The sequence below is a fragment of the Chenopodium album genome, chromosome 5, assembly GCF_948465745.1.
Source record: "Chenopodium album chromosome 5, dcCheAlbu1.1, whole genome shotgun sequence".
Taxonomy (NCBI): domain Eukaryota; kingdom Viridiplantae; phylum Streptophyta; class Magnoliopsida; order Caryophyllales; family Amaranthaceae; genus Chenopodium; species Chenopodium album.
Window position 1 is genome coordinate 32,988,626 of NC_137838.1, and position 14,817 is coordinate 33,003,442.

General features: G+C 36.7%; 1 protein-coding gene across 1 annotated transcript; it reads right to left on the reverse strand.

The window, feature by feature from the left end:
• Positions 1–995: 995 nt before the first annotated feature.
• Positions 996–14,443, reverse strand: LOC145632055 (folate-biopterin transporter 1, chloroplastic-like). Its single transcript, XM_081684326.1, has 9 exons — positions 14,108–14,443; positions 7,947–8,179; positions 6,688–6,752; positions 6,427–6,589; positions 3,740–3,888; positions 3,404–3,658; positions 2,293–2,461; positions 2,126–2,218; positions 996–1,780 (listed from the first exon to the last, which is right to left on the reverse strand). Exons 1-9 carry the CDS (start codon positions 14,349–14,351, stop codon positions 1,481–1,483), a joined length of 1,671 nt encoding a protein of 556 aa, XP_081540452.1. The 5' UTR covers positions 14,352–14,443; the 3' UTR covers positions 996–1,480.
• Positions 14,444–14,817: the final 374 nt, after the last annotated feature.

The following is a 14,817-nucleotide window of genomic DNA, read 5'->3' on the forward strand; positions in this document are numbered from 1 at the left end:
GTTTGTTTCATCATTGAATACCTTTTATTATTTATACTCCAAACCCCATTTTTTTATTCGAGTAAGGCCCTGTTCTCTTCATCTTAAAAAAATAATATTAAGTAAAAATAATTTCAGTTCAGTAAAAATAAGTTCAGTTCAGTAAAAATAATTTCAGTTCAGTAAAATTCAGTTTTCTTAAAGAAGAATTCTAATAGAAAATCAGTAAAAATAATTTAACTTCAGTAAAAATAATTTCAGTTCAGTAAAATTAAGTTCAGTTCAGTAAAAATAATTTCAGTTCAGCAAAATTAAGGTGAATCAAACAGGGCCTAAACCCACATCGAGTAATTTATTTGATCATTGCAGTAACCTCATAATTAACTAAATATATTATCTTATATGTTAAGTAGTCAAACTATATACTAATAGTGTGGCTCACCAAATATAAGAATTTCTGAAATATCACATCTTTTGATGATAACTAAAATTTTGATGATAACTAAGGGCATCCACAATAAGAGGTTTGTTTAGAGTTTGTGGAAATAAATTAGAGGTTTGTCCACAAACCTCTTATTGCGGAAAGAGTCAAAGAGGTTTGTTTTCAACAGGTTTGTATATACAAACCAGATCAAGGAGGCTTCCATGGCCCACTTTTAGTTTTTTTGTTTAATTATTAATTTTTTTCGCTTTAAACATTTAACTTCTTTGTTTTTGTTTTTTTTTTTTTTTTTTTTTTGATGAGTTGTATTGACAATGGATCCCATACATAAATCTTTGAATAGGTTTATCTATTGTTGATAAAAGGTTTGTTAAATGGGGGGTTTGTATGATAATAATGTGGCAAGTGAACAAACCCATTAGAGGTTTGTTCTATTGCTCATGCCCTAAAATTTGCTTCCAAATAAACTATTGACATTATTGCACACAATGCATCGATATAGGGCTCGCTATATCAGTAACAACTTTTCTTAAATCAACAAAAAATGTAATAAATATATACCCCACCAAGATATAAGGAAATTTTATCCTTGAATTATAATTGCAAATTCACAATATTTATGTTTTTCCTAAACAGTTCTCCGTGTGTAGAAAAGTCCCATTATAATAAAGGGACAATATCATCTGCCATTAGTATATGCTTATAGCTTCAAAGAGATCTTGAGCAACTTAATCAAGAGTCTCAGTTGTTTTATACAGATAAAATTGTATCCGAAGAACTATATTAAGAATCCTAATGTCAACTGAAATATTCTACACATCACAATTATCTGTGTGAATTCTTTCAGTGAATCCTGAGGTGTTAGACCATCGCAGGAGAGATGATTCCGTCATCTGCAGGAAGCAACGGCTACTTGGGAAAAGAAGCAACAGCTGCTTGGCGAAGGGCAACTCGTGTCACACAACATATAGCAGCTAAACACTATTGCCTAAGGCTCAGTGAGTAACAAACGACTTCTGCATGCGATTGCTACTTGAATACAATATATTAATTAAGGGTTCAATTCGATTTCATTTCAATGTCGCTCTCATCATTAGTTTTCTCATCAAAATCATCGGCAGGAAGAAAGCTGAGAAGTGGTAAGGGCAACAATGAGCTAAGGTTGCATAGGATAATGAGGGCAGCCAAATGATCAAATCTGTCCTTAGTGACACCAAAGACCTGGGTCAATCCAGCACCAATCAAGCCACCTAAGACACTTCCAGCATTTGATATAGACATCAATGTTGCAAACAGAGTAGCTTCAACTCCTTCCGGACATAATTTTGCGGCTAAGACAAGGATAGGCATAAATGAAATCTGTAATAGAGAGAATAGTCAGTACAGGGCTTATCTAAAAAATGAGAAAAACATTATCAATAACCAATCAGCAGGGATAAATGATTCAGAACGGCCTTGACCTTATAAGAAAATTTATTTCAAGCTAGAACTCCTATATAATGTCAGAAAAGACTAAATATGAGGCAATAATTTAACTCGGCACCACACTTTCAACAAATTGACAAGGCATCAGAACTACTCTATTAAAACTAATGATTATTCAAAACTAAACACATACTTGAACTCTCAATTCCATGTCATAGGTTTTAACAAACAGCAGAAGACTGAAAGACATGAACAACAAACAGCTTTAGGTGAATGTACCTGAGAAAGAACAGTGAGGATTAGGGAATCTCCCACAGCAAACCACTCGTCACTGATACCTAACTGGCGATTCAGTCCAGTTACAAGGAAAACCTGAAAATTGAATCCAAAACTATTTAGTTTGAGTATTTTTAGCACCAGCAAAACAATGAATGTCATCAACAAACCTGTGTCATTCCTAGAGCAGTTCCAGCAATAGTTGTTGCCAAAAATATACTCCTCAATTTAACTTTCTTCAAAAAACCATTATAGAGGCCAACACCAAGCAGCGATGCAACAGACGTTACAAGCTTCACCCGCCCAAGAAATTCAGGGGTAAAACCAAGTTTATTTGTTCTGAAATCCAAAAAACTTGCAACTATTAATAATTTACAGAAGTAATCTAAAAAGTTAGCAATAAAAAAAAATAAGAAAAAGATATGGTCCTAGATTTAATGGTAAATGATAGAACAGGCGCTAAACTTGATGAGTAGCCTAGAAAAAAAGCTGCTTTAATTCAACAATAACAATAATAATGTCTAAGTATTTAATTCCAATAAAATGGAGTCAACTGCATAGTGCATACACCAAAATAATTTATCTCCAGTGGTCGTCGATAGAGATCCTCTTCCTCCAAGTTATTTCCATTCCAACTCAATTTGGTCAGTTGTGAGGTTGCTTGATGAAGGATATATTAGGTAATTTTTTTCCTAGAGTTGAAAATGTTCAGAACCAGATGATACAGCAAACCCAAAAGCCACCTCCACAGAAGATTTCTTACAAAAGGAGAGATGACCTGTAAACCAGAGTTACTAAGCTTAATGGTAAATACATTGGAAAGGCTTATAAAGAGCAGGGTGAGGAGAGGGAAGAAGGAGAATGACTTTTGGATATGATCACATTCCATAAGCTCCTTTGTGCTGTGGCTTGCATTAATTTGTCAAAGCTATTCATCTATTTTGTACAGTATCCTTGTGAAACGTACAAGGTATAACAATCAGTAAAGTTCATATAGGCAGTTGCTGTTTATATCATATGCAACTTAGTACAATAATATGGTGGTTTCACTTGGGACATATGTGGGGGGTGGGGGTGGGGGGTAGGGCCAGATATGAGATAGTCCTGAAATCGCAGCTATGTCATCAACAGTATATGATAACTGGAAGTGTAGATATATTTTTCAATGTGGTGACACAAGCATATGTAGCCCAGATGAAATCTAATGTGTTAGCATGAGGATCTATTTTTACCAAACGTGAAAGAATAAAAATGATTTACTGTATATTCACAAGTACATACGTGAAGTAGAACATAGCAGAATCCGACTGAGGTGTTGCCTGCCAAAGAAATACAAATAAAGTAGGATAATACACTCTTGGTTGCTTGACAGCATCCCACAACTGGACAACACTCAGGTGAAAGCTTTCTCTTAAACTGGGTACTCCAGCACTACGACTATAATCCCACACTGGCCCAAGTACCTGCTGTTCTCTAACCAGAACAGCAACTGCAGAAGTGATTAGAGGAAGCAATGCAGTGACGCCAAAAACAAATCTGAAAATCAAATGTAAGGAATTTTGACTCAGAAAAAGACAACAAAAGAACTATGACCACAATGTAAACATCGGAACAGACCTCACACCATAAGCATCCACCAAAGAGCCACTAAAATAGGCACTCACAATTCCCCCAAATGCTGAAGATCCCCAACACAATGACTGCAGAGAACCTGAGATACTTTGTGACTCACCACGAGCTCTCTCAACAACCATGGAATCTACAACCTAAAACATTAATCAGTGCCTGACATTGTAAAGCATAAAATAAAATCAAGAGAATAAAATTTCTGCTAACTCAATACTAATACATCCCCTATATTAGATATTTGGCAAAAAAAGCATCATTATTTATATTTTATAAGACTGCAAACATTGTTTAGTCAATATACAGCACTATGTTCCTTCATTTACGTTCAGGGAAATAATTAAAGAATCAGAGCCTATGTATCACGATCTGGGATTTTGGGCACCACAACGTGCGGCGCGCTCTTGCCTTTTGGTGGCAAGGGCGCAAGCCTTGTGCGGAAATGGGGCTTGTGAGCACAAAGCAACACAAGCGGGCAACTTATATCTCAAGGACGCTCACATCTATTGGCGACAAAGTGTGAGTGGTCGGGACTTATGAAGGCCGACAATTCAAAGCATCCACAAGCGGGTCCGAACCACGAGTTCTTTTAGTATCAAGTTAGTGGGGAGGGGGAGTTATTATGCAAGCAAGACACAATATCTATAAAGGTCTATCAACAAACAAGCATAAAAGAAAAGCAATACTGGGTAGAAGGCTTTTTTATTTCATATAATCATTCACACTCTAAAGAGCTTAATTTAGCATTTACATAGAATCTCTAATGAAACCTGCAACGGCAGTAACGCAATAATTGCATCTAAATCCTAGAAAACTTAAAGGTGAACTCTAGGAAAGCATTAAAAGGGCATCTAATACATAGAAAGGAGGTTGGATCCTAACACTCTGGCTATCTGATGCTCAGATTAGGCCAACACTTGAGCAAGCAATGGTTTCCGGTAGGCGAAGGAACTGAAAAGTACAACATCCAAAACACCCCAACAAGAACTTACATTTATTCATATTACAATATTCCAAGGTTATCTTACACTTCTTTTTTTTTTTTCTTTTCTTTTTCTTGATTAATGTAAGAAGTTATCTGATTTCAAAAATCTAAATGAAAGTTTGATACGTATGATAACAAGTAATATATTATCGTGTGCAGATACATATCCAAGTATAAGACATGGGAAGAATTAAAGTTTTGGAGACTGTAACATAGCTAGAATTGGACACAGAAAAGAAAAATGGCATTCATAAACCATTTTTCTGATTTTTTAAGACTTGTATGTGCTTTTCACATTATAAATACATAAACACACTTGAATCTTTTGCTCTTAATAATTTATGGTCTAAAGCACATTTGCAAGCTAATCATTACATTTTCTCTTCTTTTTCCTATCAATATATACATTTCTCTCCACAAATGTGGTTTCGGATAAATGAATGGTCCAATAAGGAATAAACACTGTTGTAGAAGTGTGGAGGGTGTAACACACAGTTTGATACAAATAAATCGTATACCCCATCTGTCCTTGAGATGAAGATTAACAATAGTATATAACCTTAATATCATTCATTTTGCAAAAAGGAAACCAGAGAAAGCATAGTAAGAAAGAGGGACTAGTATAGTTCCTACAATATTTTTCAAAAATTTCATCAATAAGCACAAAGTGTAGGATAAGGATATTAAAATAATAAGTATAGAGCAATCTAGGTGCATATGCCCTTCAAATTGAATTAATGAATCTTACTCAATATCCTTTCCAGAATAACACTGGTTCATGGAATCCATCAATAAGTTATTTGGCTCATCCAAAGGAACCAAAAATGATGACTAGACAAATCATGAATAAGCTGGGCAAATGCTAATGATATCTCAAGAGCAAATCGATGTAGGAGTCATGAGCATAAGAGCTTCAGCATATAATGAACACTGAGCAATAAACAGTAAGCAAATGCACAATTATTGAACAATAGCATCAAAATTCTGACTACCAAACTCTAAGAAAAAATAAATTAAAGGGTCTAATACTACTAGAATTTAGTGAATTGTTTTGAAAATTCAATTCCTATGACCATGGATAATCATATCTTTGCTCAATAAAAGGAGCAATGTGCGAGAAACAATTTGTACTTAATCTTTTGACTATGGATGCTGCTAATATGAAGATATATCAGACAAAAAGACCAACATACACTTTTCTTTTCTTTTGTTATTTATAATTGTTGTATTATTACTGGAATATTATCAAAATTGATCTTGAAATTGTAGCAAAACAACATATGCTATTTATTAGGAGTCGACTCACATAACATATGTGTTTGAACAACCTTAAAGAAGTAATATTTTCTCATTATCAATTAAATTATTGTAGTAGACACTGTCCTCTATGGATGCCTTGGATGGGTGCACTCTCTATTCTCCAAACATAAGTAAATACTTTGTATAATTTTAAGACCTACAGAACCAAAATCTGGTACATGTAATGGAAGTTACTATGTGCGACCCATACTTTTAATTAAATGGCTGTAGGATACTAGGATCTCATGAATCAGTTAAATACACATTTAGAATGCAGGCTCCTCATTATGACACGTCAAAGCTGTCTCCAGCCATAGAATTTTAACTAAGAGTCCAAGACTAAGAGCTATAAAACATAATATTTTTCGGGTAAAAGAGCATTAGAAATGCTTACAACATCAGAAAAGGCGACTGATAGAGATCCAAGAAGTATGCAGCAAGCAGCACTGTATTTGCTATCAACCATAGTGGCCATCAAAGTCCAGGAAAATGCACCAAGAAGGCCAGAAAGTACCAAATATGATCTTCTTCGATATCCAAAAAGAGGTATTGAATCACTGCAAACATTATTTTTCAATAAATTAATACAACAATATAAGAAAAACAGACAATGTGATTAGATATAAAATAAAACACACTTAGTAGGAACAGGTACCTTATAAATCCGTAAAGAGGCTTAACAAGCCAAGGGAATGAAGAGAACCCAGATATGACAGCTGTCTAGTCAATCAACAGTAGGTTTGTTAGTATTTCAATGTTTGGAATTGAGTAATAAACTTACCTTAAGCATACTACATATACTAGGATTACTATCAAATTCATGTGGATAAAAAAATTACAGCACCATCATCACATCCATATATTGCACCTTTCAGTGCAGAACTTATGACATTAGCAAGCCATTTGAAAAATCAAATGCTGCAGATTGTGCTAAGAAGTATCATGTTTATACACAAGATAAAAACAAAATACATACATTTCAAAGCAGTAAAGTACATAATAACAAAGAGGTCAGTGGTGAATCTGGTGATTGTTTAACACATAACTTTGCAAAGTTTAATAACTTGTATTGTGTAGTTTTGCCATTAGGAATATAACGCTCTAACCTATTTATTTCAATTTTGTTTACTACTACTTTACACAGAAATTGGAGCTGTCTAAGGTAACAATGTTATTTTTTTTATATACTGAGCTGTATCAGCCAACTCAACCTTATCTCTCCATTCGAATCAAAAGGAACACGAAATACAGCAACAGGAACCCATGCAGTGTTGCAGCCCAACAGTAGGAGCCCAAATTCGGGCCAAACTCTACAGTTGGCCTAAGTGCAATGAATCAGCATCATTCTTCAATTAATCAATTTAGACCCTTTTAACTGGAGCTGGACTTAATATTTGCACCTCACTTCCCATCAACTCTGTTAGAGCTACCGCATTATATAATCATTTATTAGTTCAGATCAGCATGACGCCTGACTGATCTAATGGCTAAATACACTAATATAGGTTAGGTTGCTGATAACTTTGAAGAGATAAAGCAACAACGGAATAGGAGAGTGCAGCTTACGAGAATCGAGAGATATATTAGGGGGTGAATGAAGCAGAGAGAATTTAGGGTTCAGCTAGGAGCAGAAGTAGGCAATAGTTTTAGCTTTCTCTAGCAGTCCTCGACTCCAGCTAGTTAGTAGCATGACATACGTTTTTCACTCTAAGTTATATGGGACTAACTTTTCTAGTTTTATTACTTCAGACACCATGCAATAGTGGTTTGCTTGGTTTCCATCGAGATTCGCAAATAACAATACATACTGTTCATTCATGTAATAGTACTTCTGGCGACATGACATACATCAATGACATTATATATACAACTAATAATGAAATTGAAGGGTAAAGAAAAAGTTACATAACATACCTCTGCAGGATCTAGATGCAAATCATCTTTCAGATAAAAACTGACAGCAAGCCGTGAGAGGCCTAAAACACCTTGGACAAAGTAAACCATGGCAACAGCAATTGTATCTGGTGACATGTCCACACCAAAACAGCTAAACCAGCTCTTAGATTTGATTTTGCGATTGCTTAATAATTTACTTGAAGACGCCTCATTCTCTGCTTCGGCTGTTAACAAATCTCCTTCTCTTGAATCTGGATCAAGGAAAAAAAAAAAAAAAAAAAAAAAAAAAACTCAGACGTCTAAGATACACAAGGGTAACTAACGTGATGATCCTTCAAAGAAGCCATGAGACAACAACTTTCTAAAAGACCATCTCATATATGACCAAAAACCTATAGCAAAAAGACAGACCTTAAAGAAAAAGATTTAAATTTGACAGATCCATATATTCTTCAAATAACATATGAGAACTTCAAGAAAATTAAAATTAGAACCCCAAATATTAGTTGACCCTCTACTAATTAGACCCTTATTAACAAATGCCCTTCCCTGACATCTGCTAGAAGTTATCTTGGCATCTCCTACACAAATTATTTTGTTTTTTTAAGTCAATGCAGTAATAATGCAACGAACGTGGTGGTTCGGACTAAAAATAAATGGTCGGAAGGTTAATTTGACAGATAAAGCACAAGGCTTGCATACAAAGTAAATGGCTTTAGGCCATCACTCTCCAATAACACTAATAATTTTCTGCCTAAACTTCCTACTCTAGACTACTTCTATTTAGACTACTACTAGGTCTACTACATTGCATAAGTTGGCAACAAGGCTTTAATTACTACAATTACTACTCTTTTCTTCTTCCTACTTTACCACAGTATCAAACAAACACCCAGACTGCTTGCCTGCAACTTTAGGTTCCCTCCCTGATTTTGTATGGGCCACGGCTTGTTGTTGTTGTTGGTCTGCTGCTCTGCTGCTGTCCCTTCTGTTGTCTGCAGTAGGTAAGAACGGTGGGTGGTGGGTGCATTGCAATACCACCCCCCAAAAGAGCCACCTTGTCCTCAAGGTGGAAGTCAAAAAGCTCATCCAACGGTTCCTCAAACACCGTGCTGTATGCTGCTGGTGCTCCTTGTAAAAATTTAGGTGGTTCACTCACTGACTTCTCTTGCTCATCTTCGAACTGATTTGACTCATCCGACAGCCCCCCCTTTTGTTTTCTAAAAGTCTCAAACATAGCCTTGCGAGTGATCTCCGTGTGATCCAAGCCCGAATCACCCTCCTCCCTTCCACCGAAAAACTCATCTCCTGCAATTTCCAGTTTGCCAACACCAACCCTAGTTTTTCCAGCCACTGTACACCTAGAATGACGTCAGAGCTCCCTAATTGAAGAGGTGAAAAATCCTCTTCTATCACCAACTCATCACTGAGCTTCAATCGTACTCCACAACATTGCCCTCTCCCTGTAATGATCTCACCGTTCCCGAGGGAAACTCCGAAAGTAGTGATACCAGAAATTGCTATCCCGAGCTCCTCAACCGATTGAAGCGAAATAAAGTTGTTAGTGGCGCCGGAATTGATCATTATCACAACTGACTTCCCTTTAATTTCACCAGTAAATTTCATCACATTTGGTTTGGGCAACCCGACCATCGAATTGAAGGAGGCGTTGGCCGGGATTTGTTCTGCCGGAATCTCCATTGCCATAAACTCTCCCTCAGCGCCCTCATCCTCCTCCTCTACAAGCAGGACGCTCAGTCCCTTAACCGCGCATACGTGACTGGGGCCGGTCCACCAACCGTCGCACTTAAAACACATCCCCTTTGATTTCTTCTCTTGAATTTCCCGCTCAGTCAGCCTCCAAACTTCGCCGCTGAAACGAGAGGAGCTTGGTTTGGTTCGATTTTGGTAGGCGGTGGGTGGGTGGTTTACTGACGCTATAGAGCTTTGTGAGGTTGGGTTGGTTTGGGAGTTAAAAGGTGGGTTGGTTTCAATTGGATTATATTGTGAGGTTGGGTTGATTTGGGAGTTAAAAGGTGGGCTGGTTTTAATTGGAATATAAAACTAGGGGGTATTATTTTGGGCTCGCCAGTTTCCAGAATAGTGTTAGTTGGGTTTCTAGTAAAATAAGAATACTGCCCAAACTTAGAAAACACTCCTCTCGTGTTCTGTAACCCTTTGAACCGATTACGTTCTTCGACCCGAATCACTAGGTCCATGGCCTCTTCAAGGGTTAATGGGTTTAGCAAACGGATCTCTGCCTTTACCTCCTCCTTCAAGCCATTGATGAAATGTCCTCTCATCAAACTTTCTGGAATGTCCACCAAGGGGGAAGCTTTCTCGATGAAGACTCGACGGTCCTCCACCTCGAGCCACTGCTCATGGAGGCTCCCTTCATTCACCGGCCAAAATTGATTCAAAACTCGAGTTGTGAGATCCTCCCACCCGATTAGTGGTCGGCGGCGGCTCTCCCATTGATACCACCTTAACCGTCCATGACTACAATGGCTGCCTGAAGTTTCTCTATCTCCGAGAGACAATAGAATTGAAAATATTGCTCGCTCCGTAGGATCCACCCATCTGGGTTATACCCGTCGAAAATCGGCATATCCAACTTTCGAATTTTCCAGTTTACCCGATTTTCGTGATTGTCGTGGTGGTTGTTGTGCGATGGTCGCTGTAGGGGTCGTTTTGGTTACCAAATCTTCCTCCAGCTCCGGGTTCCCAACTGCTGAAACGGAGCCTGTTGAAGTCTCCAGCTCCCAGCAGTGGTCCTTTTAAACCTCCAGCACCTTGCGGCGGCTGCTCCACCTCATCTTCCACCGTGATTGGTTGTTTGCCCAAATCTTTGATGGTCGCCAACACTCCTTGAATTTCCTCAAAGAATTTATCTTGATTGTTCTTCATCAGTGTGTTCCGTTGGTTTTGCTCATGTCGAAATTCGGCCTTCTAGCGTGGGTCAATGGCCTCTCGGTTCTTGCGCGATTCCTCCGCCTGGCTCTCATCAGAATATGTTGGAGAGAATTTTCTCCCTCCCCGATTTTCTCAAAAATCTCCTCTACTCGTTCCTCTAGCGCGGCTATTCGTTCAACGGTGACTGTCGGGGGCTGTTGGAGCCATGGTTGCTGTGATACCAAGTGCAACGAACGTGGTGGTTCGGACTGAAAATAAATGGTCGGAAGGTTAATTTGATAGATAAAGCCCAAGGCTTGCGTACAACGTAAATGGCTTTAGGCCATCACTCTCCAAGAACACTCTATAATAATTTTCTGCCTAAACTTCTCTACTCTAGACTACTTCTATTTATACTACTACTAGGTCTACTACATTGCATAAGTTTGCAACAAGGCCTTAATTACTACAAGTACTACTCTTGTCTTCTTCCACAGACTGCTTGCCTGCAACTTTAGGTTCCCTCCCTGATTTTGTATGGGCCACGGCTTGTTGTTGTTGTTGGTTGCTGCTCTGCTGCTGTCCCTTCTGTTGTCTGCAGTAGGTGAGAACGGTGGGTGGTGGGTGCATTGCAGATAAATACAGGATTCTGAATTAATTTATCATTTTCAAACAACTATATCAAAATTCAGTTACAAAGAGAAGCTAACGATTATTTACGGATATACATCAATGCACATGACGATGAAAATAATGATAGATTGATATCACCTCCATCTCCGTCTTCTAGACTTTAGTGACCTTCAATGATTAATTATGCATGTTCTACCATTTCCATAACTTTTAAGGTGTTTATTGTAAATTTATAATGTGTTTTTCCTTATGCACAATATTATGTGCAGGTACAATGCTGGACAATTTCACCCTCCAATGCAGCTTGTACCACAACGACCAAGACAAAATTTTCAGGCATTACTCAAGAAAAATATTCTCATACCTTGGCAGTTTTATGATTACAGAACATATTTTCCATAGTCAAGGAGTTCTACTCAATTAGAAAGTAAATGCCTTTTGACGATTACCAATACCGACAAGGGTTGTATTTTTGGTGCTATTACACGGTAGAGAATTATATATTACAAAATTGATGGATACATACATAATTTTTTCAAAAGACTTTCAGAATCAGCAAGAAAAACCAAGAAGTAATTTAAGCAAGCGACCTGGAGTCCTAGAATCAGGGCAATTTTGTCTCTTTGATTCGAACGTTTAAATTTTGGTTGCCTAGTTTGATTTAAACCCCTAGTTATGTGTCTTGCATTGCTAATAAGGAATGTAAAGTACTCTGCATTATAAAACCTCTTTTCGCTCTATTACCCAGTTAATTATTATATCAAGCAACAGACACCAATCACCCAGGTCAAACTATCTCCTTTGCAATAATATTACCTCTAGAAATGGCACTTGGTTTTTATCCATAAGATGTCAACTATGATTACACCGATGACTAATACAGTGGCATATGGTACAACAAACATTCTGGAAAGATTATTGGGTGGACGGGAAACGTCAATCCATCATCCCAAGTTCCCAACTTACATTGTCTCATGATGGTAACTTAATACTCAGCAATGGCGAGGGACAATCCATCGTAACTTGGTCAAGCATATCATCCTCAGATCTTAATTCTAATACATTAGTTCTCGAGGACAGTGGTTAACTGGTGCAAAAGTCAATAAGCTAACCAACACACAAGAAGTCTAAGGTTCTGGTAGTATTTCTCTTTATATGGATATCAAGACATTGAGCTCTATTAGTCTTATAAGGATAGTCCTTGAATGCTAAAGGTAACTATGTTAATGTTTTCCTATCTGGTTTCATGCTTTTAATAACTCCAAAATGTGCAAGAACCTTTTTCTAAATATACACTTTATAGCAACTGAAAATAAGAGGATTTTTTTCTTTAAAAGTTTCAAAAGAGTTTTTGAAAGGTTAAGATTAAGAACGTAACCTAAATTTGAAGTCAAAACATGACTGAAGTTGTAGGCATTAGGGTCCATGAAAAGAGCCCCTGATTCTGACTCAGCTATTCATGTAATATTGCCTTGGACTTTTTTTGTGGTCATCCTTTGGATTTATTCCTTATGAAATTGAACATAATATTGTTAGGTTAAGTATAAAGAAGAGTGACAAACTTTGTACTTAGATATGTTGGCTTTTATACCTCAACCTGTTGTTCGTCCCCCATAAGTGTCAAAGCTTAAAATGAAATTGATATTAATCGCATTAATTATTGATCGTATCAGAATATATTATTTAAATCATACATCATTGCAACACTATTAAGTTTTACAGATTATGTTATTGTGAGCTTCAATTTCAATAAGTTACTTGCTTTTAATGACTCACTACTTTTGAGCTTTTTTTTTTTGTACCTTTACTTTCAAGAAATATGTCTCATTCTTCAAAACATTTTTTTAGATATCGCTAGATTTGTTTAATATAAAGTGCAAGTTGAAAATCCCAATTGTTGAAAATACCACTCCTTTGGTATCTTTTTGATGTTCTTGTTTCTTTTTTATGTTCTTGTTTCTTTTTGATGTTCTTATTTTGATTGTACACGCTTGACAATGCACGTCTTTTACCATTAATATCTCTTATAAGGTAAAAATTATAAAATATGTGATAAACGAATCAAAGAATACCCCACATCACTATATTTTTTCTTACATATTTGGAATAAAATATAGGAGATTCCCTCAAATTTTAACTAGTTGCAAGATTCTAATCAAGAACATCAAAAAGAAATAAAGGAACTATGTAAGACATAGGATGAGGAGTATCCCGAGTAAATTAACATACTTTATGAGGTAGTTCAATTATATCCAAAGGTCCTAGTACATCGCCCTCTCTATAGTAACCAACATTTAGGGCTTTTCTTCTCCATATATTAAGAACTTCCGCTTCCTCATTGCTAAGAACTAATCCCCCTCGAAACTCGTCGTAAAATAACCCTCAAATTTCTAACCACAAAATAACATCACATTAACATCATTTAAAGATAGATAACATAATCCTATCAACAAATACTCACTTCAAATGCAATTAGAACACCTCAACTTTGAGCCATGCCAATATCATCAATCAAGATCATAAACAATATTCAACAAACAATAACCACAAAAATTCAACTTAGTAATAACAAAGCGTAACAATTAAACAGCTAATAAAACATGAATTAAGCAAAATCAACCCAAGATTACAACTTTTTTTTTAAATGCAGTTACCATTTGCGGAAGCAGAAAATGGGTCGTCATCCTTATCGCGGCGGTGGGTGGTGACCGGCGGCACCGGAATGGAGACTGACATGTCAGCTTCAAGGCGTTTCCGGCGAGGTTTCCGGCGAGAAGATCTAGATTTTCCGGCAACCAGAAACGGGGTTGGTCGGTGAATCTGGTAGAAAGTAGGAGCAGAAAAAAGAGAGGAAATTGAGAAATGAGAAGTTTTGGGTGGTACGATGGAGATTAACATGGAATAAACTTAATTTTAAATTTAGTTAATTGAATAATTGTAATTTTAAATGGGGAAAAGTACTATCCGGTTTTTGCATTTAGATAATGTTTGTTAATTGATTATGAGACATAAAAGGTTCATACTTTATACTTAGTATAGTTTGCCTTGGTGTAAAAAAACTTACCCGACTTGAAAATTTTATCTAAAATTTAACTATTCTAAATTATTTTGACTCGAGAAATCTTAGACTCAAATCTGACTTTAAGTCAACTCAAGAATAATTTAAACTCGACTTAACATGATAATTTACAATCCAAACTTGTTCTATAATCGACTCATAATCTACCTAAAACCAATAAGGTCTACTAATTCGCAAACTATTGGCCGCGTCCACCCGCACCCAACCGTTCACTATTTTGTCTTCTCTTTCTCTCTCCTTCTTCTCTTCCCTTCTCTTTCTCTCTCCTCAGCTCCTCATTATTTC